The sequence below is a fragment of the Cynocephalus volans genome, chromosome 2, assembly GCF_027409185.1.
Source record: "Cynocephalus volans isolate mCynVol1 chromosome 2, mCynVol1.pri, whole genome shotgun sequence".
NCBI classification, from domain to species: Eukaryota; Metazoa; Chordata; class Mammalia; order Dermoptera; family Cynocephalidae; genus Cynocephalus; species Cynocephalus volans.
The window spans coordinates 118,609,541-118,637,254 of record NC_084461.1 but is presented as its reverse complement, the minus strand read 5'-3'; the positions used below and the strand labels follow the sequence as shown (position 1 = coordinate 118,637,254).

Here is a 27,714-nt window from a genome sequence, read left to right as displayed (position 1 = left end):
TTTTGAATAAATAAATTTGAAGTGTCATGTTTTCCAGTCTTCTATTCTGACTCTTTTGACCCTCATTAATTCACTACTGTAATCTCCTTTCGCACTCATAGCCTAAACCACATCACTAACAATTGTTTCTAAACTGTGTCGGTCTCTAGTTCTTTTAGGATCTTAACTATTATATGCTATGTTGTGTCTCCTTTGATACAGGCCTGACAGTATAGCTGAAATGGTGTCAGCCTCTGGTCAGTCCCCATCTCCCTGAGAAGGGCTGGAGTACAATATCAAATACCAACTCTTCCTTTTGCCTTTTCAAACTCCAAATACCTCCCTCTACCCTGACTCCCTCTACAATACTCTGACACCATAGAATCAGAGATGTGAGGTGTAACTTCCTCTCTAAACCTCCCTTTTCCTCATGACGCTTCCTGCTGAATGACCTCACCAACTCCTTCATTCACTAATTCATTCATTTAAAAAATATTTTATTTATCTTTTGGTGGCTGGCCGGTACAGGGATCCAAACCCTTGACCTTGGTTTTATCAGCACCACGCTCTAACTGAGTGAGCTAACCATCCAGCCCTTAAAAAATATTTATTAAATGCCTTCCAAATGTCAGGCACTGTGCTGGACACCAAGCAAAACAGAACGAGATAGACAAGGTCTCTCCCTTCTGTGGAGTTTACAGTTGAAGGAAACAAAATACAAATATAAATAAATATTTATTTTTAAGTTTCGAATTTGCTAAGCGCTATTGAGGAATAACTGCTGAGATAGAGAAGAACAAGCAGGACTCTGGATAGGATGGTTAGGACAGAAGGTCACATTTAAGCTGTGATCCAAAGGATGAGAAAGCTAGCTATGCAAAGGGAGAAGACAGGGAGAAGAAGGACTCCACGCTTAGGAACAGCATGTACAAAGGCCCAGGGTCAGGAAAACTTGCTGTGGTGAGCAAGGCACAGTGGCATGAGATGAGATTGGAGAAGTAGAAGAGGCCAGAGCAATGACAGCCTTGTAAGCCATGTGAAGAGTTTAGAGGCTTTGGGAAGAAATTTAAGAATTGTAAACAGGGAGTAACTTGATCCAATTCATACTTTAAGATGAATCCACTAAAAAAAAAATCCAACTGATGTGAGGATAATTGATTGGAGAGGAAAGAATGGAGTTGCTGTAACACAGACCAGAGATGATGGCCTGCAATAAAGTGGTTGTAATGGAGAGAGAGAGAGAAGTAAATTTACTAATCCAAGTTAAAACTTTGGACTTTGGTATCTCCTTTACTTTTGCTAGTCACATGCAGTCTATCATGAAGTCTTGTAGATTACAACCTTTACAGTTTCTCACACTTAACTCCCTATTACTCTGTTTCTGCTGACCCAACTGAGGCCTTTGTTACCTCTTACCTGCATGATTGCAGCAGCCTCATTACTTATCTAATCTGTCAGTCTTGACTTGTTCTAATACAACCCACACACTGCTGCCAGAAAACACAGTTCTGACCATGTTCATGTTCTGCTCAAAACCCCCAAAAAGTCTCTACAGTTTGGGAATTAAGATCCCCAATAGTCCAGGCTAAACCTATCCAATTAAACCATAACACTTGTCTGGTCTTTTTTCCCCACATCTATTCCTTTTTGTATGTTATTCTCTCATTATGATGTATTACTCCTGAATATTAGTTCCAATTTTACAGATGCAGGAACTGAAACTTTGAGTGGCTGGTAAGGTTGGAACCAGTCTTTGACTGTAATCTGTAGACTATTAAGTCTACAGCTAGATTGTTTTTAATTTTACTGTTTTACAAAACTGTGTATAGTATGGTTATAATCTTATAAAACTGGTTATATCTGTGAGGTATGGCTGAGGCTGATTTTTTTTTCCATTATATTTTTCTGGATTTTCCAAACTTTTTATAATTACTGTGTATTACTTTTATAACAACAACAATCCTCAAGAAGATTGGGGGATTTAGCCTTAAAAGGAACGAAATTCTGACATGTGCTTCAACATAGTTGAACCTTGAGGACATTATATTTAAGTGAAATAAGCCAGTTATCAATACTTATGATTCCACTTATATTAGATGCTTAGAGTAGTCAAAATCATAGAGACAGAAAGTAGAATGGTGGTTGCCAGAGGCTGGGGTAAAGAGAAAATGGGAAGTTACTCTTTAATTGGTATAGCATTTCAGTTTTACAAGATGAAAAGAGCTATGGAGGTTGTTGGTTGCACAACATTATGAATGTATTTAATACCACTACTGTACACTTAAAAATGGCTAAGATGGTAAATTTTATGTTATGTGTATTTTACCACCACCACCGCAACAAAAAAACTGGAAAAAAAAAATCGGGAGAAAAATCCTGTTTCCTATTAGTCTCACCGCACACAGCAGCTTCTCCTGCCTCCCCTTTCGCTCACCGCCATCACCACTTTGTACTTTGTTATCCTTTCTTTCCTTCTACCTTCTTTTATAGTTAGTCATGACCTAACACAATTAAGAGAAGAGACTGTCTTGCTTATTGTCACATTTCCACATTCCTAGCCATTTTACAATTTGTTGCTGAGGACAGCAGGAATCATAATTTACATTTTTTAAAGTCTGAACAAAATGCCAGGGGTATCAGTAAAGAAAGGCTATCCAAGGTAAGAGCTGTAGAGTACTCTTGAGGAGCCCAGTAAATTGCCTCCAGCCACTTTAAAGTGTTCATTAAACCAAACTAAATTCAACACTAGGTGAGTGGAAAGGGAGTGGAGGAGAACCCAGACTGAAACAGTCTCCTCCAACTCGGGCCAATGGATTCTAAGGAAACTCTTCAACCCCTTGAGGACAAAAATATACCTAGCCAGACCTTCATGTTACAAATAAATGATTTGCTCATATTTATTGAGCACCTGTTGTGTGCCAGGCACTGAAAATGGGTTCAGGAGGGAAAAAGGCAGATGTAGTTCATAACCTTAGCAAGCTTATAAAATGTCTGTTGGGGGGGACTTTAAACAAATAATCACACATATTTAATTATATAATTATAAATGAGATGACTTCAGTGATAAGGCAAATTATACAGTTGCTGGGGAAACCTGTAACAGAGGACTTAAGCAATTCTAGGAGGAAGGCTTTGATGAAAGAGGGCTATTTGAGCTGACATGAAGAGGGTGTAAGAGTTAGCTGGGTGAAGAGCAGAGGTGGGAAGAAGCGATTCTGGCAGAGGGAATGGCAGGTGCAAAAGAAAAGCACATGGAGTAAGACACTTTCTAAGGCTGGAGCAGAAAGGGGAGGATCCAGCAGAGCCACTTACAGGCTTTGTTGGGAATCTACCAAATAACCACTGCTACAATCCTCAAACAGCTCCTTATTCTGTCCATGTCACCTAGAATCTTATTCCTCAGAGCAGATTTGGAAGCACTATCATATTTTCATTCAAGGCACCCAAGTATTCCCATTTAAACAAATTTAAGGGAGGTAATCCATTAGCAAAGAACAGTGGAGTTCCATTAGCAAAGACAGTCTTTTTGGCCACTGGCTGGCATGGGGATCTGAGCCCTTGACCTTGGTGTTATCAGCATCACACTCTAACCAACTGGATAGTGCAAGACAGGCTTGTTTAAAGCTGAATACTCAGCATCCAACACTTTTTTGTGTGTGTGTGTGTGACTGGTAAGCAGATCGCAACCCTGAGCTTGGTTCTGCCGGCACCATGCTCAGCCAGTGAGCGCACAGGTCATCCCTATATAGGATCTGAACCCGTGGCCTTGGCCCTCCCAGCGCCGCACTCTCCCGAGTGAGCCACGGGGCCGGCTGTAACACATTTTGTAATAATGTATTTTTATTTGGTTGGGGTTTTTTGGCAACCAGCCACACAGAAATCAAACCCTGGACCTTGGTGTTATCAGCACTATGTTCTAACCAACTGAGCTAACCCAGCCAGCCCTAAAAGTGTATTTTTAAAACACAGATGCCAAGGATAATTATCCCAAGAAAGGGAAGAGTGTTCCCTTCTCTTCCAGGCCCACGGGCCCTTTAAGACCCTTCGGGCGGTGTGGGGAGGCAAAGCAGCTGGGAGGCCAGTGGATGGGGGTTGGTGGGGGGGGTGCGAGGAGGCGGAACTGAGGGCACGCGGTGCCGCGGTCCTGCGGACGGTCGCTAGAGAGGCACCCGCCACCCGGAAGGAGCTGACGCGAGCTGGGGCAGCGGCAGCCATCGAGCTTTGCACTTCGGTCTCAGGGTGTAGGGTCGACTCCAAGCCTGGGATTGCATTCTCTCCAGTCGCAGGTGAGTGACAGCCCCTCCTTTCGGAAGGACCGGCGGGTGGCAGCTGTGGATCCCCGGGAAGGCGCAATTTAAGGACTGGACCCACCCAGTGTCCCTGCCTGTGGCCGTATAAGGAAGGGGTGCCTGTTTTTCGCCCCGCAATCAGGCGGCGCGAAGGAGGACAGGTCCCATCCATGTCCACGGGACTGCTGTGGTGGCCCTCGGGTGGACACTGCTGATGTGAGACGCCGGGTTATTTCAGGAAAGAGCGAGATGACTGCAAGTCTGCCCCTTCCCTCCCCAGGGTCTCAGTTTCCTCACCCAATAAGGTGAAGACGTCGGGGATCGTTGACAGCTGGAGAGGCTGTGACGCGGCGTGCTGTTTTCAGCTCTCCCAATTAGTGTGGAGGCAAACTGAGTTAACGTTTTGCCATAGCTCAAGTTCGAGTTGAGAGGGGAAAACATACATTGTTGGGGAAATTAATGATTCACAAAATATTCAAGATTTTCCAACAAGATGGGAATTTGTTTTAAAACAGCTAAAAAACTGACGTTGCTAACCCAAAGAACCAAATTCGTCAGGAATTTAAGGTATTTAGTACATTGGGAAAACGAGGTGAAGAAATTTTAACTTGAAAAATTAAACCTAGTGTTTTGTTGTGTTTTTTTTTAAAGATGACCGGTAAGGGGATCTTAACCCTTGACTTGGTGCTGTCAGCACCACGCTCAGCGAACCGGCCATCCCTATATGGGATCCGAACCCGTGGCCTTGGTGTTATCAGCACCGCACTCTCCCGAGTGAGCCACGGGCCGGCCCTAAACCTAGTGTTTATTTTCATTTTCTTACATGAGTATAGCCAAGTGTCTTACGTTGAAGTAGCCCTTTGTTCAATGTTAAAATATCAGTTAAGGGCCGAGCCCGTGGCGCACTTGGGAGAGTGCAGCGCTGGGAGCGCAGCGACGCTCCCGCCGCGGGTTCGGATCCTATATAGGACTGGCCGGTACGCTGGCTGGCTGAGTGCCGGTCACGAAAAAGACAAAAAAAAAAAAATATATATATATATATATATATCAGTTAAGCGTAAGTCGCATTAAAAGCAAATAAAAGAAGGAAGGGAAAGGAGCATTTATTGATTATCTACTATGTTAAAGCTCTAGCTCTGCGCACAATCCACCAAGGAAGATAGTAGTATCATCTCTATTTTACAGATGACGAATAAAGGGAGATTTATTTATTTATACAGTTTGTCAATAATTAGTGGTGCTGATATAACAAAGCAACATATATATCCACTATTGTACCTTTCAGTAGATTTGTATTTGTTATGAAAATATTTTGAACTTTAAAAATTTTAAGATAGTTCGTTGGCATTTTCTAACTTTTCAGGAAAGGAAAGTGTTGTCTTTATTTTAGAAACGTTAGAGAAGCATTGTCACTAATTATGAAGATTAGCAATTTAAATAAGGTGCACTATTGTGCTGGAGTAAAAATTCAAGCACGAATTGAGACAGAAGATTAGCCTATCAAATTAGGGTGGGAAACTGAAAAAAATAATTAAAATCACTGCCACATCGTTTGAAGTTTACAAATTAGAATTCTATAGTAACGATTCATTATTTCTCCACCCCCTTCTTTAAGTCCACACTTGGCTGAAACTCACTTAAATTATTTCTCTGCAAAATATTACTAAGCAAATAATTTTAATTCACAGTGTTGAGAAGTTTCTGTTCCTTGTTTATAAGTTTTAGAGCAATTTCTTTTTTTATTTTTTCCGGCAGCTGGCCAGTATGGTAACTGAACCTTTGACTTTGGTGTTAAAAGTCTGTGAGCTAACTGGCCAGCTAGAGCAATTTCTTTTTTTCCTTTTTTTTAAAGATGACCAGTAAGGGGACCTTAACCCTTGACTTTGTGTTGTCAACACCACGCTCTCCCAAGTGAGCTAACCGGCCATCCCTTTATAGGGATCCAAACCCGTGGCCTTGGTGTTACGAGCACCACACTCTCCCAAGTGAGCCAGGGGCTGGCCTCAGCTAGAGCAATTTCAATTAGAGTATTTTAAGGATTGATTTGTCATCACATGTGTTGGTTTTCATTTTCTTAGCTCAGTATTCAGACTCACAATCTTCTTTTAATATAGTATTTCTTTTCCTTTTCTCACTCTTAAAAAAAAATACTGCTATTTATATTTATCATCATTTAATCTTCTCTTAATCGAGTGTCACTTTTTCCTAACAGAAGCTTGGGTTGATTACATGAACCAAAAGGTTTAGTTCCCTTATTATAACTACTATACATTCAGTCCTAAAATGTTTTCTTAAGTTTTTTCTTTGCATCACAGTTTCAAAACTTTAAAGGCTGTAGAAAGAAAATCTAACAGTTTTAGGGGAGGATATTTATAAAGCAGCATTGTCTTGAAACATTCAATATTGTACCTGTCCATTCTTGGTAATGTACAGGACCTTGCTGAATTCCTACAAAATATAGTCAAGCACAGTTTGGTCTTCTTGTACTATTTTAATTTGGGAGGGGGGATTCTAATTACCTTAGGGGTGGCATACTGATCTCATGGAATTTGTACATGTTTTAATCAAAAATCTGACACAATTGGATAATCATCTCTTCTAGTAAAATTTCTTTACCTGGATTTTTTTTTTTTTTTTTTTTTTGGAGGCTGGCCAGTGCAGGGATGGAACCTCGGACCTTAGTGTTATCAGCACCACACTCTAAACCAACTGAGCTAACCGGCCAGCCCTCTTTACCTGCATTTGAGGAGAATTATTCTAGTGCCTTTTCTGGTGACAGTCAATGATGGTGTATTATTATTTAAAGTAAAATCAGAATGTCGTTTACAACGTGTTCATATTAAAAGTTCTTAATATTAAAGTTAATTTGCAAATTGGCATTTAAAATTTTGTGCTTTCAATTTCAATTAATTTAGTCTAATGAGTTAATACCATCTTATATCTGTGTAGTATTCGAAGTATTTTCTTTCTTTTTATTTTTTATTTTTAAAAGATGACCAGTAAGGGGATCTTAACCCTTTGCTTGGTGTTATCAGCACCACTCTCAGCCAGTGAGCCAACCATCCCTATATAGGATCTGAACCTGTGGCCTTGGTGTTACCAGCACCGCACTCTCCCAAGTGAGCCACAGGACGGCCCATATTCAAAGTATTTTCATATACATTATCATATTTAATCATTCTTACAACTCTGTGATGCAGCTGGTCTTCCTGTTATAGACAAGAGGAAACTGGGCTCAGAAGGATTGCCATTCCCAGAATGAAATAATAGTATTTCAAAAGGTGCATTTTAAATCCAGATATTTTTTATTCTAGGACAGTTACTCCATCCATTTTACTACAGCTGTACCATGCTTTGCATCCCAAAGTTATTAATGCATTTATTCTACAATCATACGCTGATGTTGTATTTGCCTCTTTAGACTATTCTCTTTTCTCCCCATGGTACTTTTTGGAGTATTAATATCTTGTAATTTTATGTATATTTTTTCTTTTTTTAATTGCAAAAAGAACTCTTAAAAATGAATTAGAAATATCAAAGCAGAAATTTGGTGAAGGACATGAGCAGATAAGTCACATACCCCAAAGAAACACAAGTTGTTAATAAGTATATTCTAAGATCTGGTTGCAGTCCAGGTCGGGGCTGGCCTGTCCCGTCTCAGGACCCCCTGGGCGTCAGCTGTCTCTGTCACTGGCTTGGGTCTTATGTGTATTTTTTAAAAGTGCATACCTAAATGGTTCTGCTTAATTACTCATATAAAACAGTTGTAAATATTAAACGACCATTTAAGTTTTTTAAATTTTCTTTTCTTTTTTTATAGTAGCTTTATGAGATATAGTTGACATACCATTAAATTTACCCTTTTAAAGTGTACAATTCAATACTGCCAGCTGCCAAAAAATAAAAATAAAAATAAATAAAATGTACAATTCAGTGTTTTTAGTATAGTCACAATGTTGTGCAAACATCACCACTATCTAATTCCAGAACATTTTCATCACTCCAAAAAGAAGCTTAGTACCCATGAGCAATCACTCCCCATTTGGCCCTCCCCAGCCTGACAACCACTAATTTAATTACTCTAAGGATTTGCCTCTTCTGGACATTTCTTATAAATAGAGTCATCCATATAAGTCTTATGGGACAAGGCTTTAAGAAGTTATTTGTAATCTGAGAAGTTCTGTTCCATTACATCCTTTGCACTGATTTTCACGTTATTTTGAGTAGATCACTTTTCTAATCTGCATAGGGACTTTTCCTGTTTGGTGTTCGTGCAATAAATAAATCTGCTGACATGTAATATTTCCTTGTTCTTGACCTTTGCTCTTCACATGTCTTAATACTGTGTTCATGGTGTTGTGTTACCTGTTCTCAGGGCTCAGTTTTCTGTAGCTAAGTAACTTTTATTCTTAGTTGGGCATTTTTTACCTCTACGTACAACAACAAATAGTTAATTCTGTTTCTAACAACTCCTAGCTTGTTTTAAGGTCTTAAAGACCACACTTTATAGAAATACAAGTATCTTATTATCTTCCAAAACAAAGTTTCTGCATATGGATTATTAGATTCATTCTCTTGGGACAAAATTTTACAACAGCAAATTTATACCACCCTTATGCAAAAAATCCTTTTTCCTTCAAGGATTACCCCTTTCCACCCTCCACCATTCCTCAGAGCTCTCACTACCAACAGTCATCTTCAGTGAGGACTTTGCCACTTGATTCATAGTCTTAATCCTATAGCAATTCCCTCCACTTTTCTAGGTAATTCTACTGCTTGTCAGTGTGGATCGTGTTTCCTGTATCTTTCACCTCCACCTCTATTCATTTGTACATGCCAGAACCAGGCCTTGGAGCTTGCCACCACCCAGACCTGAACTTCTATTGAAAAAATATATATATTTTTTTGGGGGGTGGCTGGCCAGTAAGCAGGTTCAAACTTGACCTTAACTTCTGTGTTATCAGTACTTCTCTTGAATTATTGAACCCCATATTCTCCTCCACTTTGCTGACATAGTTCTGGCGCACCTTTCACCTCTCTCACCCTTTTACTACATCAACACCTGCTTTTTGGCTATATACTTTTTTTCTGTTCTCCCAGTTCTATTCTGTGTAAAGCTTGCCTTTAATTACCACCCCACCTCTATACACTACCTATGTTTATACCCTTATCCACTCAGCCTGAACTTCTGATCAGATCACTTCTCATCAGTCCTCTCAAGGTCCTGTTCCCCTTGTCATTTTTCATCCCAATCCTGGAAGTTTCTAATCTCCAGTCACTCCATGTTCTCTAAAGCTGAGCATTGCTGGGGGTGGGGGTAGGGGGTGGGGGGTGAGTGGGGAGGTTGGTTGGAGGTCAGAAATCAGTGCAGATTGGCACTGCTGTGATTGTTTGCTTTTCAATTCCAACTGAGTCCTTGGCTCTCTTTAGCAATCTTTTAACTGATCCATTCCCCACAGTAGCTATTCTAATGTTTGCTATGCTCCTCAAAATTACCCTACATTCCTTCTTCACTTTTGGAGTCATACTCTTACTACCTCCACAAATTTCCAAAATCTCCTGGCCCTCCTTCCTTCTTTTTTCTTCCTTTTTTTTTTTTTTTTTTTTTGGTAGCTGGCCAGTATGGGAACTGAGCACTTCGATCTTAGTGTTATAACACCGTGCTCTAACTTTCCTTCTAATCTTAGAGGGAGAGATGCACTCTCATTCTGAGCTCCTCTTGAGACTTTGTCCCTTCCTTTGGTAAATTCCTTTTTTCTCTTACTCTTTTATCTTTAACCTCCCTACTCTTTCTACTAGCCTCTTTCCTTCAGCTTATCATACTCAAGCCTCAGCCTTCCTTGAGAAGAAAATCTCATTTTCCTCATTCTCTTTCAAATGTTTTGAAAGAGGAATCTCCTCACTGCCTCCACCTGTTAACCTCTTATCCATTTCACTTCTCATAAATAACAGCAATCAGGCTTACTTTGTCATTTTCTCTCATTCGGTCTATGCAACACCCTGAGGGATTTTTCATAAGAAGTTTGTAACTTGTTCAAAGTCATACAGCTTATGGATATAGGCTCTGCTCTGCTTTAAGCACTGATTACAGGCTCTCCTACACCTCTGCTGCACAAGAGGCTGTTCAGGCTGTCTAAAACTGGTTCATTGTCACCAAAGCCAGCTATGGCCTCTGTGCAACTGTGTTTGATGTAGTTAACTTCTTTCCTTCCCATTTTTGCACTGTCTCTTCAATTCCTTCTACCCTCCTGGGATTTCACTGGTTCTTTCATCTCCTTTAAAGACCCTTAAAGACCATCTCAAGTGAGAACTTATTCCTTCCATGGCATTTTGGCTGGTGCTTGAGGCAGGAGGACATTCTGATGTTGGGAAGGAGAATGGGCAGTGTTTTATTTATTTAATTTATTTTTTACTAGCATATTCATTATTACAAATCATACTTATTCTTTATGCCCCTTATTCAATCTCTCCCCTCCCGCTCCTTTTTTCTCTTCCCGCTTTCTCCTCCCCCCTGTAATAACCATAGATTTGTTCTCTCCATCTGACAGATTAACTGTTCCTCTGTTAGTTTGTTGCCTAGATGATTTGTGCAGTGCTGAGACAGGTGTGCTTCTCCTTGTGTCAATGCAATTGAGAGTCTGGTGTGCCATCTGCATGATGGCTGTGACTGTTGCTATAGAGACTAGCTGCTTTTGCAGCAGCCATGGAAATTGCAGTGGCTATAGTGGGCTACCTGTGTGGAAATGGATTTTAGTGTGCTCTTTACTTGATTGCAGCTGGGTTTGTCTTCCCCAACTCCATGCCTCAGGACCATGGTGGAGCCCCAGGGCAGTGGTGGCAGCTTGCCTAGTTGCAGCTGGGTTTGGCTTCCTCTGGCTCCATGCCTCAGGACCATGGTGGGGCCCCAGGGCGGTGGTGGCAGCTTGCCTAGTTGTGGCTGAGTTCGGCTTTTCCTGACTCCATACCTCAGGACCCTGGCAGGGCCCCAGGACAGTGGCAGCAGCTTGCATAGTTGCATCTGAATACAGCTTCCCCCAGCTCCGTACCTTATTCTAAGATGTTGCTGTGGAGCAGTTGGCAGGGAGGGGAAGATGGAAAGGGGGAGGGAAATAGGGTGGGAGAAGAAAGAAGGGGGGCCATGGTTAAGGCACATGGCACCCCCCTCATTCCAGCAGGGGAGACCAGGGGGCTTCCAGCATCAGCTTGGTTGTTGCTTGGCTGGATGCAGATGTCAGGGGTGTGTGGCTGAGGCCATTGGCCCCCCACTGCCCGGCAGCATCAGGGTGATTCTGATGGCGACTCAGTGGCCATTGCTGGGCTTGGTGCGGAAATCGGGGAGGCATAGCTGAGGCCCTTGCCCCCCACCCCCCAATTGCCCTGGCTCGGGAACCCAGAGCACTACCTGTGACAACTTGGTGGTTGTCACTGCACTTATTGCAGATGTTAGGGGGAGGCGTGGCTGAAGCTCTCAGCCCCCCACTGCCCGGCCTGGGAGCCTGAGGCGCTTCTGTAGGCAGCTTGGTGGTTGTTGCTGGGCTGGTTGCGGATGTCAGGGGGGCATGGCTGAGGCTGTTGGTCTCCCACTGCCCTGGCAGCAGCCTGGTTGTCGTTGCTGGGCTGGGTGTAGTCATTGGGGGTGTGTGGCTGAGGCCCACAGCCCTTTCTCCTCCCCAGGGGGCTTCCAGTCCTTCTAGGTTTTATAGGTATTCTTTGGTGATGTTAGAACTTTACTGGTTAATATCAAACTTTGTCTCTGATCTGTGGGTATTTGGGGTTTTGTTTTTCAGTTCCTAGTTGGATTATTCACTGTTCCCATTACTTAAACTCTGCACTAGAACTAATTTGTTGTCCTTTGATTACTTCTAAAATGGGGGAACTTCCTAAAGGAACCATCTCTTGAGCCTTGTGGTTGAACTGAATTGCTGCTTTGCTGCTGATTCTCTAGGGAAGGCTTTTTGTCCAGCTCAGATTTTAATCGTTAGCCTTATAAACACTTCCAGGTCTCGTGAGGTCTAGTACACCTGAGTTGTGTGGAAACTCTGGTCTGGGCCTGAGTCTTTTTGACAAACTGCACCCCCTGCAGTACTATATTCCTGACCAGTCTCCACTGAGTGGTTCTGTGCTGATTGGGTCCACACCATGCTCTTGTGTTCCCCCCTGCCCTGTCTCCCCCACTACCCACACTTCCAAACACTTCCAAACACTTCTCCCCCACTACCCACTCTCCAAACACTTCCCTGGGATGGGCCATGTGCTAGTCCCTTGCAATGATTCACTGGCCTTTGAGTAGCTCCTTTTTTTTAGTTGTCTGTGGCTCCTTGCTCCTATGTGGATCCACAGAAACCCTATTAGTGGTCTTGCTGGCCTAGGGGACACCAAGGCCCTCTTCTCCCCTGCCACCTCCAAGCAACTTCATACAAAGGGCACTGCAGTGGCTTTTGCCAGCTCTTGTTCCATGAGCCCACCAGCTCTAGTCCTAAAGCAGCCAGAGTTCAAAAGGATGGGAGTGATCCTTTTTTTCTCTCATTGTGGTTTTTCCTGCCTTCATGAACTCTGTAGGTCTCTCTTCTTCTTCCCCAGAGATCTGGCAGCCCCAGCTTGGCTGTCGTTTCTTTTTAATAGTTATAAATTGGTTGCTTTATGGGAGAAAGTGACGCTACAACCTAGTCTGCCATCTTGACCGGAAGCCTGGGCAGTGGTTTTAAGGTGGCAAAATACATGTTACCCACAGTGAATGACAGTTTACTTTGACCCAGGGAAAGTTACAAATAGGGAAGTAATATGTGTTAAGTTTGGAAAGGTAGCTAAGAGGTAGATGATGGAAGTTCTGGAATACTAGACTAGGAGTTTGAATGAATCATTTCTTAGCTCAAAATCCTCTGGGTGCTCTCCACCCACATGTATAGGGTGGCCAAATAATTTATCACCCTAACTCAAGATGGTTTTGAGTGAAAGGAAGCACTATTAATAATTATACTAAGGTAACAGGTATAAGCAAGACTGTCCCCAGCAAACTGAGAGTTATGGTCACCCTGACTATGCAGCAAGTCAAGTCCACAGTGACATTTTTGTGAAGCTGCTCTGGAGGCAGTGTATAAGATGGATAGAAACAAATTTTGGGGTTAAGATCATAGTTTAAGAATGTGACATAAGGTTCTTGACTAGATGATTCCCCTGAGAACCAAAGAAAGCATTAGTTTTTGCTGCAAGAAATTGATAGGACTGGGGAATAACAGTTGAAAGAGAGGAAGGAATTACATGTCAGAGTCCTGAGCTGGAGTAATTTAATAAATGGTATTTTGGCAGCCAGTTAGCTCAGTTGGTTACAGTGGTGTTGCTAACACCAAGATCAAGGGTTTGGATCCCTGTACCGGTCAGCTGCCAAAAAAAAAAAAAAAAGATACTTAATCACTTAAACAAATTTATATTTATTTGTTATAAAGCTTTAGAGAGCCACAATTGTCAACAATTGGCTCATTGTCACCAAGGCCAGCTGAGGCCACTGTGCAACTGTGTTTGATGTGGTTATCTTCTTTCCTTCCCATTCATTTTTGTACTGTCTCTTCTATTTCTTCTACCCTTCCTGGATTCCACTGGTTTTTTCACCTCCATCTGGCCCTTAAAGACCATCTCAAGTGAGAACTTACTTCTTCCATAGCATTTTGGCTGTTGCGTGGACATGGAAATTAGAAACACACAGGTTTGAAACTTAGATGTGCCAATCACTAATAGTTGAGGTTTAGTTATTATAATGTCAGTTTGTTCTTCTGTATAATGCAAACAATGATATATTTACTTTGAAAGGTTATCAGGCTTTTTCTTTTTGCCTTGTTGCACTCCTGAAAGCAAGATGGGTCACCAGCAGCTCTACTGGAGCTACCCTGGAAACTTCGGCCAGAATTCTCGCTTTTGCCACATCTGTTCAGACCGGCGTGGTCTGATCCAAATATACGGCCTCAATATGTGTCACCAGTGTTTCTGTCAAAACATGAAGGATATAGGCTTCATCAAGTTCGACTAAGAGATTTTCCTTGAATGAATCATCCAAAGCATCCACCCAACAAAAGAAACCATGCTAGCTCCTTGTACATAAAATAAAATATGGAAAAAAAAAAAGGTTGTTGGGGTATTTAGTGGTAATGTATGAAACATGCTGTGGGCCACATAATAGAAGAAATAATAACAGCAGGTAGCATTATTGAATGCTTTACTCCATACCACATACTAAGTGCTTTGTGCACACTAACGTATTTAATCTTCACAGCAACCACCTCAGGTAGCTACTATTCTTCCCCCCCACACCGCACTTTTTGGCAGCTGGCCAGTATAGTGATCTGAACCCTTGACCTTGGTGTTATAACACCACTATCCCCATTTTTTTATCCCCATTTTACGGATGAGGAAAGTGAAATAACTTGCCTGAGGTAGACAGTAAGTGGTAAAGTCCTGGCATCAGAGTTCTTGCTCTTAACCTCTAGACCATAATGCTCACAGGGGTTAAATGGTAGCTGCTATTTTTTGTTGTCTCACCTTGTTTTATTAAATTTTCTTTTTAATGAGATAGATGGGACTTTTATTTTTTTATCCAATCAGTTTACGTATCTGTGGTTAAAAATAACATTGCTGAAATAAAACTGGTTCAGCATTAATTCTATTTCTATTTCATTTTTTCTTTATTTAAAAAGTTTTTATTTATTTCTAAGTTTATATATTAATATTGGTTTTTTTACATTCTATAATGTTGTGGAGCAGCTGGGGGAGGGGGAGAGAGAAAGGGGAAGAAAAAGTGGGAGAAGGAGGAAGGAGGAGGGGCAGAGTTGAGGACTGTGTTACCCCCCTCATTCCTGTATGGGAGACCAGGGGGCTTCCAGTGGTGGCCTGGTCATTCCCTGAGCTGGGTGCAGATGCCAGAGGGGTGTGGCTGAGGCCCTCACCCCACCCCCACCCCAGCTCAGGAGCTCAGGGTGCTTCCTGTAGTGGCTCGGTGATTGTGACTGGGCTGGTTGCCTGTGTTGGGAGGGTGAGGCTGAGGCCTGAGGCCCCCCACCGTCCCGGCTCAGGAGAGCCCATGGTGCTTCCTATGGCAGCTCAGTGGTCGTGGCTGGGCTGGTTGTGGGTCTCAGGAGGCGTGGCTGAGGCCCCCAGCCCTCCCCCCTCCCTGGTTTAGTAACCCAGGGGACTTCTAGTCCTTCTAGGTTTTATAGGTGTTCTTTGGTGATATGAAACCTTTACTAGTTGATATCAAATTTTGTCTCTGGTCTGTGGGTATTTTGTTTTTTCTTTCAGTTCTGTGCTGGATTATTTGCTATTCCTATCATTTAAACTCTGCACTGGAACTAATTTGTTGTCCTTTGCTTACTTCTAAAATGAGGGAACTTCCTGTGGGGACCAGCACTTGAGCCCTGTGGTTGAGTTAAATTGTTGCTTTGCTACTGATTCCCTGGGGAATGCTTTTTGTGCAGCTCAGGTTTTAATGGTTGACTTTATAGGTACTTCCAGGTCTCCTGAATTGTGTAGAAACTCTGGTGTGGGCCTGAGTCTTTTCAGCAAACTGCATCCCCTGCAGTTCTATATTCCTGACCAGTCTCCACTGAGTGGTCCTGCACTGACTGGGGAGCAGATCATCTGTCCTTGCTGTTCCCCAGTGTTCTACCAGTGGGCCAGTCTTCCCCTACTGCCCGTGCTCCAAACACTTCCCATGGGATAGGTCATATACTAGTCCCTTGCGGTGACTCACCAGCCTCTGAGTGGCTCCTTTTTTTCAGTTGTTGTGGCTCTGCTCCTATGTGGGTCCAAGGGAACCCTATTAATCTTGCTGGCCTGGAGGCCACCAAGTTCCTCTTCTCCCCTGCAGCCTCCGAGCAACTTCATCCAAAGGGCACAGCTGTGGCTTTTGCCAGCTCCTGCTCCATGCATTCACCAACTCCAGCCTTGAAGTGGCGGGGGCTTGAAATGGAAGGAGCAGTCCTTTCTTTCTTTCATCATGGCTTCTCCCACCTTCATGCACTCCATAGGTCTCTCCTCCTTTTCCCCAGAGATCTAGTGGCCCCAGCTTGGCTGTTGTTGCTTTTTAATAGTTGTAAATTTGTTGATTTATGGAAGAGAGTGACACTGGGGACTGTCTATTCCGCCATCTTGACCAGAAGCCCTATACTCTGTTTTATTAAATTTAAGGACTGATTCAGTATTGTTTCTTTTGTCCATATATTATAGGTAGCAAGCATGAAGTCCAGATGACTAAATTTTGTCTCAAATTTGTTTGTCACTCTGGCTCCTGCCTCACTAATTAGCACCCACTGACTTTTACTCTCAGTTCACCACTCTCTCAACCCAATCATATCATCCAACAATACCTGACTTTTTGCTGTACCCTTTCAGTTTCACCACTCTGTACATGGTAAGCCCTTCAAAACTTTCTGTCAAACTCCTACTTAATCTTCAAGAGACAGACTAAACATCATTTGGGAAGTCTTTCCTTAGCTGCACCTTGTTGCCTCTACAGAACTATAGAAATAGGACTTTGGAGGGCTGGCCCGTGGCTCACTTGGGAGAGTGTGGCATTGGTAACACCAAGACCAAGGGTTCAGATCTCTATATAGGGATGGCTGGTTGGCTCACTTTGGAGAGCGTGGTGCTGACAACACCAAGTCAAAGGTTAAGATCCCCTTACCGGTCATCTTTATAAAAAAAAAAAAAAAAGAAAGAAATAGGACTTTGGACAGAGAGAGAAGCAGCAGGACTGATTTCATTTGTTTTTTTGAGGTGGGGGCAGCTGGCTGTCATTGGGATCTGAACCATTGACCTCAGTGTTATAATGGTTTTTCTTTTTTAATGCATAATGTAAAGTACCAGCGCTGGCTCGTGGCTCACTTGAGAGAGTGTGGTGCTGATGACACCAAGGCCACGGGTTTGGATCCCTATATAGGGATGGCCGGTTGGCTCACTTGGGAGAGCGTGGTGCCAACAACACCAAGTCAAGGGTTAAGATCCCCTTATCGGTCATCTTTAAAAAAAAAAAATAATAATAATAATATAAAGTACATTTGTGAACATACCATACCTCTTCCTGTGGTATTATTTATTTTTATTATTCTGTTTTTTTTTTATTAGTCCCGTAGGAGCTTATTATTTACAATATAGGCAATTTTTTTTCTTTGTGTTTAAGTTTTGAAACCCTGTAAGGTAAGTTGTTGCTATTCCTGATAATATACTATTGAGTTTTAACGATTTTCAGTTAAATTGCATTTATGTAGTTAGCTTATCACTCTAGATGATAATCTTTTTGAAGGAAAGAGCCAAGTTTATCATCAATCTTTGTATTTCTCATGTGTCTAGCTCAGGACACAATATGAGCTTGGACATAATATGAACTTGGTAAATGTGTATGGAATTGAATAAAATATCTCAACACAATCTACTGCTTTATTTGATTCTCTACAGCAAAGGCTATTATGATTCTCTTTGCAAAACATGTATCACACCTTAAAATCTCTAGGAAAGGGCTGAGCCCGTGGCGCACTTGGGAGAGTGCGGCGCTGGGAGCGCGGCAACGCTCCCGCCGCGGGTTCGGATCCTATATGGGAATGGCTGGTGCACTCACTGGCTGAGTGCCGGTCACGAAAAAGACAAAAAAAAAAAAAAAAAAAAAAAAAATCTCTAGGAAAGACAAACCACTTATATATGAGGGGTCTTCAAAAAGTTCATGAAGATTCATATTATCTTTTAATTCTATTTTTTCATGAACTTTTAAGTGCCCTCATATTCTCTCTGATTACAAATTTCAATTTCTACAACTTAGAATGTTAATGGTAGAGAAGGTATAACTTTCAGACTGAGTAAAATAAGAACTTCTTTTTTTTTTTTTTTTTTTTTAAAAGATGACCGGTAAGGGGATTTTAACCCTTGACTTGGTGTTGTCAGCACCACACTCTCCCAAGTGAGCCAACCGGCCATCCCTATATAGGGATCCAAACCCGTGGCCTTGATGTTATCAGCACCACACTCTCCCGAGTGAGCCATGGGCCAGCCCTAAAATAAGAATTTCTAACGTGTTATATTCTTACACGCACACACACATATATGTTGCTGTTGTACTTCTCATTCTTATACTGACACGTGGAATTATTCATAATTTTGCTAATTTTGATTGATCATAAGAAAAAAATTCTGCTCATGTTGGTTCAAGTAAGGGGGAGAGGAAAGGGGAAGGGCTATTGCCAGGATCCAGGGAATCTTGTAGGAAATACTACTAGGTCTCATACAAACTGGAGGTGATCTCACTCTCCTCCCTCTGAGGGTGATATGGTCTCTTGGCCCCTCATCCTCTAAGAATTCTGAGTTTGGTGGGCCCATCTGTGTCAAGCTTGACAGCCCACGTGAGTGAGAGGTAGTTAAAGCAGTGTTTTGTGTCATACTTTGTCTAAAGAATGTCAAAGATAGCACGACCCTTCAAACTTTTTGGACTTGACTCAAATTTTGGGCCTGGGTTCTTTTGTTCAGCTCTGGAAACTAAACTTTGTTGATCTAAAAGTATATTTTTGTATATATAATCTTTTTCCAGGATTTTTTTCTCTTATTTTTCATATTACCACTATTAATTTATCAAGGCATGTCAAGTAAATTCTGAATTGAACTGTACTCTGTATTTTCTTTCTTTTTTTTTTTTTTTTTTGTCTTTTTTGTGACCAGCACAACCAGTGAGTGCACCGGCCATTCCTATATAGGATCCGAACCCGTGGCGGGAGCATCGCGTTGCGTCGCGGCGCTCCTAGCGCCGCACTCTCCCGAGTGCGCCACGGGCTCGGCCCTGTATTTTCTATTATGAATTAAAAGTGTCTTTAACATTCAATAAGTATGATTAAAATTTGAAAAATGCGGAAAGTTAACAAACCCAGAAATTTACCACCTGGAACCAATTGCTATAAAAGACCAAAAGAAATACAAAAAGGGTTTTTACTCCACCCAGGAATAATCAGACTTGGAAACTCTTATTTCATTATCATAACCTTCCTACTTTTTCTCTCCACTCTTGCTCCTTTCTCCTCACCACCAACAGATTTTGTTAAATATCCCATAGGCTATATATATTGTAATTTATTTAACTTATTGTTGAACCTAGATATTTCCAAAATTTTATCTTTAAAATTTTTTTTTAAATTTTATCTTATTTTAGGCAGCTGGCTGGTATGGGGATCTGAACCCTTGTCAAAATTTTTCTTAAGTAACATTTGTGATGCACATCTTAATACATAAAGCTTTTCTATATTTTAGGGCAATTTCTAAAAGTAGAATTCTCGGGTCAAATGTGATCAACAGATATATTACCGCCAAGATGGCTTTGAAAAAGAATTATACCAGTTTATACTGCCACTAACTGTGCCTCTTTTACCACATTCTTTCTAGTCATAGCTGTTATAATTCTTTTTCTTTTTCTTTCTTTCTTTTTTTTTTTTTTTTTTTTGGTGGCTGGCCAGTGTGGGAATCTGAACTCTTGACCTTGGTGTTACTACACCACAGTCTAACCAACTGAATTAACTGGCCTGCATAAATCTTTTTTTTGCTACTTTGATGGGCAGAGAATGGTCTCTACTTGGTATTTAATTAAATTTATTAATTTTATTTTTTATTTGTTTTGGTAGCTGTTTGGTACAGGGATCAAACCCTGGACCTTGGTGTTATCAGCACTATGCTCTAACCAAGAGCTAACCAGCCAACCCACTACTTGGTATTTTAATGGCATCTTGTTTTTTTATGCATCCATATAAATCATGTTAGACCAGCCTGGATAAGAGTGTTTTACTCTTTGTAGTAAGATTATTGTAGGATTATTTACTCAAAGTTAGTATTTTACCACTGTTAACATTTAATATATATTGGTGTTTGATACTGACTACTAAATTCAAAACTCTTTTTCAGACCCTATAAGATTTGGATATGTCCTTCATATTTGACTGGATTTACAGTGGTTTCAGCAGTGTGCTACAGTTTTTAGGTAATGTTGGCCCTTTATTCTCCATAGTTATCCCATTTTGTCCTATTTATATAACAGTGCTTTTTTTGTAGAGCCTCTTTATATGTAAGCCAGTAGTTAGGAATGTGGGCTTTGAAATCATATGAACATGTTCAATTACTCATTGTATTACTTTTAAATTACATAATCTTGGGCAAATTACTTTCTCCACCTTAGCCTGAGTTTCCTTATCTGTAAAACAGTAATGATAATTCCTATCTCTTAAGGTTATTGTTAGGAATATTACTAACAGAAATACCTACCATTAATTAGCCAGTTTAACTATGTGCCTTAATGCTTTATCTCATTTAATCCTCACAGGAATCCAATCCAGTGTGTTATTTTTATTATTATAAAAATGCACGTTCCGTAGTGTACCTTGTATATCAAAACTGGCAGTTTATAATCTGCTAAATGAGACTTGTTTACCCAGCAATTCTGACTAGTGAGTTTCCTCTCTTTACAGATTTTATTTTTGCCTTAGCTTCTCATTCTTTTATTGAAACCTTTGACTTGTCATATTTTTCAGTGAAACTAAGTTTTGATTAACTTTTATGTTGGGATATATAGAATTTTATTATTGTAATAATTAATGAATGTTTAAAAATATTTCTGGTCCCCTGATTATCAGATTTTGCCCTAAGATTAGTCTCTGTATAATCATCATCTTATGAACTGGCAGAAAGAGAAGCATTTCATGTAATTACAGAGTGGTCAGTAAAGTTTCCAACTGGCCACAATAGTACTTATGGAATTATATCTCCTATATAAATAGTTCTTCCTCCACAAACATAATCTTAACCGAGGAAATAGATTAATTAAAGGAGAACTATGTATCCCAGCTTGAGTAAGTATGGAAGACAATCTTCCCCTTAGGATCAGAGTTGTTGCTCAGTAGTTGATCAGAAGATTAGGACTTCAAACACTTTACCTCTTAGACTTAAATGTGGATAAAGAACAAGGTGTTATTTTGGCATGAATTTATTAGAAATGGATGGCCTGAAACGGTCATTGCCTAATGTCTCTAAAAGTTCATTTACTGATTGAGTAAATATTTTTTGAGCTGCTACTATGAGTCAAGTCCCCTGTCCTCATGTAATTCTGTGGGGCTTAGGCAATGAAATACATAAAAAATAAAGTTCAGTATCAAATTTAGCAGTTTATGCTAGTCTACTATAAATTGGTCAATGGTGCCTTTTCTCTGTTTATCAATTTATCTCTCTTAGTTTTTTTTTTTTGGCAGCTGGCTGGTACAGGGATTGAACCCTGGACCTTGGTGTTATCAGCACCACACCCTAACCAGCTGAGCTGACTGTCCAGCCCCAATTTATCTGTCTATCAATGCCTGGTTGATATTTCTAAAATTATGTGCTTGGTTTTTTCATTGTTGTTGCTTAGTTTTATGCAATCCTGTGATGAATAGTTTAACCTTATTCTCAGGGAAATTTGCAATGAAATACTTAACTTTTTGACTGAAAAAACTCTCACTGTAGTTATTATTGTTAATGTTATTTTTACCCATGAAAAATTTCTTCTTTAATTTTTTTCTTCAGTCTAGCTTCATAAATATATGATGTCAATTCTTTTATGTTTCCCTAAAAGAGGACACAGATATTGACCCCTAAAAATTATCAAGGTAATCAGCATTTTGGCATTGTAGATATGTTTAAGCAACACATATTCTATTGACTGGGGCAAAGTTTAGTTTTATAATTATTTAAGTCCCAGATCATCCATAGATTAAAAATAGCTCTTTTAAAACTGAAAATAGATTTAGAAATCCAAACTTATTTGGGCCCAATATAAAGTCATTTTGATAATCTGTGTCAGATATCACTTTGACCAATCATAGCTCTTACTCTGCAGGGTTATATAAGAAAACTGGTAAATTGGTATTTCTTGGATTGGATAATGCAGGAAAAACAACATTGCTGCACATGCTAAAAGATGACAGACTTGGACAACATGTCCCAACATTACATCCCAGTAAGTATATTCCCCCATACAACATAACATGTGATTGAGTGATGCTGAGTCATAGATGCTAACCAAAAGTTTTTTGTTTGGCAGGGGTTTTTTTGGCAGTTAAATTATGATCAGGTGATTTGATCTGTTCTTAAAATCATATGGTAGCTAATAGGTGACCTAGCTCCCAGGGAGTATATTTAGATCTTGAAATAATACACATACCTTTTTATCAGTTAGTACTCCCTTCTCCAGTTATAGGAATTAAAAAGTTATTGTCTCAGGAATTGTGACATGATTGGTAAACAGTCCACCATTACCTTGTTTACATAACCCGAATTTCTTTCAAATTTTAAAACCACACTATTTTAATCATGAATTCAGTAGACAGATTATAGTTTTATACATTGCTGGCAACTCTCAATTTATTAACCAGTTATTTTTCTAGTACTAACAATCTTAATATCTGATATGAACACCATAGAATTAATCTAAGAAACAGGGCATGTACTGATACATTTATAGAAAGCTTTAAAATGATTTTAAAAATAATTTGCTTGCTTTCTTTTAGAAAGACCACCTGAAAAACATTAATAATGACTATAAATTACTTTAGTGTATAAAGTTACATAATGGGTATTAATTGAGAAAGTAATATTGAAGTGGCAAAATTATTTGAAAAAAACCTAATTTATAAATACCTGTGAGGCCGGCCCGTGGCTCACTCGGTAGAGTGAGGTGCTGATAACACCAAGGCCATGGGTTCAGATCCTATATAGGGATGGCTGGTTTGCTCACTGGCTGAGCGTGGTGCTGACAACACCAAGCCAAGGGTTGAGATCCCCTTACCGGTCATCTTTTTAAAAAATAAATAAATAAATAAATAAATAAGTAAATACCTGTGACCTTACTTTTACTGGTGTAAAAGATTATGAATGAAGTAGACACAAAGTTTAAAGACAAGTTAATCCACAAATTAATTATGAAATAATGAGTATAAAATTGAGAACTGGACCAAAAAGTAGATAATACCATAGTTATTTAGTTCAGTGAATGTTCAAAGAACAAGGAAGAAGAACATAACAAAACAAAACAAAGGATCATTTTATCTCTAAAGCTGTTAGTGAGGTTGGAAAAGGAAGATTTCATAAAATTGATAAATCTTTTTTTATATTAGGAGAAGAGAGTAGGGCTTGTCAAATAAGATTCTTTTTTTTTTTTTTTTTTTTTTTTAAAGATGACCGGTAAGGGGATCTTAACCCTTGACTTGGTGTTGTCAGCACCACACTCAGCCAGTGAGCGAACCGGCCATCTGTATATGGGATCCGAACCCGGGGCCTTGGTGTTATCAGCACCGCACTCTCCCGAGTGAGCCATGGGCCGGCCCAGATTCTTTTTTTTTTTTTTAAAGGGGATCTCAACCCTTGACTTGGTATTGTCAGCACCACGCTCTCCCAAGTGAGCTCACCGGCCATCCCTGTATAGGGATCCGAACATGTGGCCTTGGTGCCACCAGCATGACACTCTCCCAAGTGAGCCACGGGCCAGCCCATCAAATAAGATTCTGATACAAGAACAATACTGTTAAAGAAAAAATAATCATGGTGAAATTGAGTATATAAAATTATCTGTAAAAACAGCAGAATTAGAAGAGGCTACAAAATGATCTTATATTAGGTGTAAGTCTTTTTTACTTTTTTGATGTTGCTCTCTTTCATTTATTCAACAGATATTTATTAAGCACCTATTTTATGTCGGACATTGTTCTAGAGATATTAGGGTACAGCAGTGGCACAAAACAGATGCTATCTCAACCTTCCTGCAACTCACATTGATTTCAACTTAGACTTTTCAGTTAGTCAAAAGCATAAGTGAAAAAGGTAACATACATGTATCCTTTGATCTGACATTTCTACTCCTAGGTATTTATCTGGGAGAAGTGAAAACATGTATTTACCAAAAGCCTTTTACAAGAATGTTTATACCAGCTTTATTTGTAATAACCCCATACTGGAAACACTTTAGACGTTCATCAAAAAAGAATGAATACACAGTAGAATTCTACTCAACAAGAAAGAGAAGTAAACTGCTGATGCATTCAGTCATATTATGCTACGTGGAAGAAGCTGGTCACAAAACATTACCTACTGTATGATACGATTTATAAAATTTTAGAACAGGCAGAACTAACCTGTGGTGATAGAATTCAGATCAGTGGTTGCTTCTGGGGGCGGAGGTGGAGATTGACCAGGAAGGGGCAAGAGGAGACTTTCTGGGATGTTAACAGTGTTCTGGATTTTAATCAATCAAATTAGGATTTCTTTTATAAAGCAGGGAGCATATGGGGGATTGTAACCATGCAGGTGGTTTGCCATCCACATCCAAGCATTATCTTTTTTTTTTTTTTAATGGATAGTGACTTTGAACACAGATTATATTAAATATTTCATTCAGTTTTGCAATCTACATACAGAATTTCTTTTTTATATTATTTTTAATTGATACATAATTGTACAAATTATTGCACGTATTATGGGGTACAGCAGAATTTCCTAACAAGATAAATTGCTCTGGGCCAGAGTACTGAAACTCATTGTAATTGTGGTGGACTTCTGCTTTTGGCAATGAGTAAAAGGGTCTGGAATTACCCTTCCACTGTAAACAACTAGAAAACTGGCCCAAAAACATACAACTGTTTTCAGACATTGGGCAACAGCTAGCAGAGGACTATGATTCTTGAGAAAAAGAAAGCAGACTCTTCTTTATTCTAGCTTTATTCCACGAGGTAATTTTCAGACCATGATGCAAGGAGAAGAAACCCAAACATAGCCCAGTAGTCTTGCTGAGTTGAGGAGATAGAGACCAGAATGTGGGAAGGCCAAGGTGACTGGAATTTGCTGGACAGAGTACTGGAAAGGATGGAGGTCTGGAGAGAAAGGACTCCAGAAATTTGCATGGCTGAATACCAATCTGTACATGTATAGGGTAAGACTCCACAAGGCCAGTCAAAGGATGATTTCTGAGAAGGAGCAATTATAGGGAGCCATTAGCCAAATAATTACTAGAGCTCACATAGGCCTAGGAATCATTCAAGTTCCCACCAGCCAGAATGAAAAGACACTTGGCTAGATACACAGGGCATTTAATAGAGACCCCAGAAAGAGCATACCTTAGTAGTGGGACTAAACTAGCCCCAAAGTAAAGGCTACTCTAAGTCTGCAATAACAGGGCCGGCCCATGGCTCACTTGGAAGAGTGTGGTGCTGATGACACCAAGGCCACAGGTTCGGATCCCTATATAAGGATGGCTGGTTAGCTCACTTGGGAGAGCGTGGTGCTGGCAACACCAAGTCAAGGGTTAAGATCCCATTACTGGTCATCTTTAAAAATATAAATAAATAAATAAATAAATAAAAATAAATCTGCCATAAGAAAACTTAAAAACCAATCTGCAAGCAGCTGAACTGTCTGCCTGAACAAAGCCCAACCTTCCTCTTCAAAGGAATACAACAAAATCCAGCATCCAATATAAAATTACTAGACATGCAAAAAGCAGGAAAATGTGATCCATAACCAGGGGAAAAAGGAATCAGTAAAAACAGATGCAAAAGTGACAAAGATGATGGAATTAGCAGATAAGGATGTCAAAGTTGTTGTGAATGTGCTCAAGGATTTAAAGGAAAACATGAACATAATGAGAGAAATGGAAGATATAAAACAGAACCAAATGGAACTTTTAGAAATGAAAAATACAATATCTGAAATGAAAATTTCATGGGATAGGATTAACAGCAAATTAGACAGTGCCAGTATTGCAGAAGGAAAGACCAGTGAACTTAAGTCAATGCAATAGAAAGTACAAAACAAAGCACAGAGAGAAAAATGACTGAAAGAAATATAAAGTCTCTGTGACTTGGGGGACAATATCAAGCAGTCCAACAAACTTGTAATTGAAGTCCCAGAAGGGCAAGGGAGGGGGCAGAAAAAATATTTGAAGAAATAATTGCCAACATTTTGTATTATAATTGTGTTTGTCATTAAAGACTATCTCATGTCAGCCATAAAAAAAATTATTTCACCTGTATCATTTAAGTAATTAAATGAAAAATTATGAGATTGGAGCAGTCATTTGAATTCGTAACAAATAATTGAATAGATTGCTTTTAGCAGGGGGAATAGAGAAGGAAAAGTAAATGTTGGATTTGTGGTGGGTAGTGAACACCAGAATTGAATATTACAATTATGTGTGTTATATTGTCAATATGAATTGGAGAGTATCTAATTACAGCAAAGTATTCTTTTGCCAGTTCCTAAATGTTTGATTTGACCTTATTTGCAATAAAAGTAAAGCAAACATTAAGTAGTAATATATGCCATGATTGGATTTCTGATTTTCATGTTATAAAAATATTTTGTATTATTCAGCCTCAGAAGAACTAACCATTGCTGGAATGACTTTTACAACTTTTGATCTGGGTGGACACGTTCAAGGTAAGATTCTATTACTCTTATAGTTGCTTTTTTTTATTTTAACTTAATAAAAATGTGGCCATTATGTTCCACTGCATGAAATCTCATTCTATTCAATCAAGGCCAGAGTAGACTTAAAATTTAGGAATTATTACCCCCACATAAATGCTTTAAAAGCAAGGGTGGGATGTTAAATTGACCATGATTCTTCTGGTCAATTTAAGTCTGAATTGCTTTGGTGGTAAAGTATATGAGTAAAATTTAGCTTCAGTTCTCTCTCTGCTTCAATCTACCTTTCACCTAGTGTCATAGCCATGTTATGAACATGTTGCTGCTCTGTAAAAAAAAAAAAAAAACCCTTCAGTGGCTAAGTCATTACCTACAAAATAAAGGCCAAATTCCACCTGGCATTCAGGATCTCTGTGAGCTGTCCAAGTTTACTTTTCTAGTGTTTATTTCCTGCTATTCTTCCCATTCTCTTTACTCGAACCAAACCAGACCTTCTTGGTGTTCTCCTACCTCTGTGCTTTTGCTCATGCCATCTCCATCTGAACATGAGTAACCCCTTCACCACCCAGTGTACATCCTGCTACCTCCCCTGGGAAACCACTCCCAGCTAGGAGTGCTCTCAACTGTACTTCCATAGAAGTTAGTGCATTTTCATACGTGTCTACAAGTTTAGAAACACTGTCTTATCTCCTATACCAAACTTTCTGAGACTAAATTCCTGTTCCTTTTTATATCCCCAAAAGTGCTTGGCAGTGTTCAGCACATAGTAAGTCATAACTAATGAATATTACGGAGTTCATAGGCATTCTAAAAACCTGATATGACATATAGTTGAAAAGATTTTAAGTGGTTGTAGCTAGTGAAAACACATTTCAGACATAAAATAATTAATTTCTGGAATATGATGATTAGTGGGAATTGTAATCTAATGGAGTTTGTCAACTTCATTTCTATGTTGTTTTCAAGATGTGCCATAAAACTCAAGCCAGAGAGG

The 27,714-nt window shown here is 39.9% G+C and overlaps 2 protein-coding genes across 2 annotated transcripts in view; both read left to right on the top strand.

The window, feature by feature from the left end:
• The first annotated feature begins 4,142 nt into the window (after positions 1-4,142).
• Positions 4,143-27,714, top strand: part of SAR1B (secretion associated Ras related GTPase 1B) — a 32,549-nt gene continuing 8,977 nt past the window's right edge. Inside the window, exons 1-4 of the mRNA XM_063086547.1 lie at positions 4,143-4,265; positions 20,184-20,259; positions 22,144-22,263; positions 26,667-26,732. Of these exons, the coding sequence (XP_062942617.1) occupies positions 20,202-20,259; positions 22,144-22,263; positions 26,667-26,732 (244 nt within the window). The 5' untranslated portion in view covers positions 4,143-4,265; positions 20,184-20,201. The remainder of the gene's footprint in view (positions 4,266-20,183; positions 20,260-22,143; positions 22,264-26,666; positions 26,733-27,714) is intronic.
• On the top strand, positions 14,119-14,289 carry LOC134371134 (small ribosomal subunit protein uS14-like). The gene has a single exon (XM_063088153.1). It carries the CDS (start codon positions 14,119-14,121, stop codon positions 14,287-14,289), a length of 171 nt encoding a protein of 56 aa, XP_062944223.1.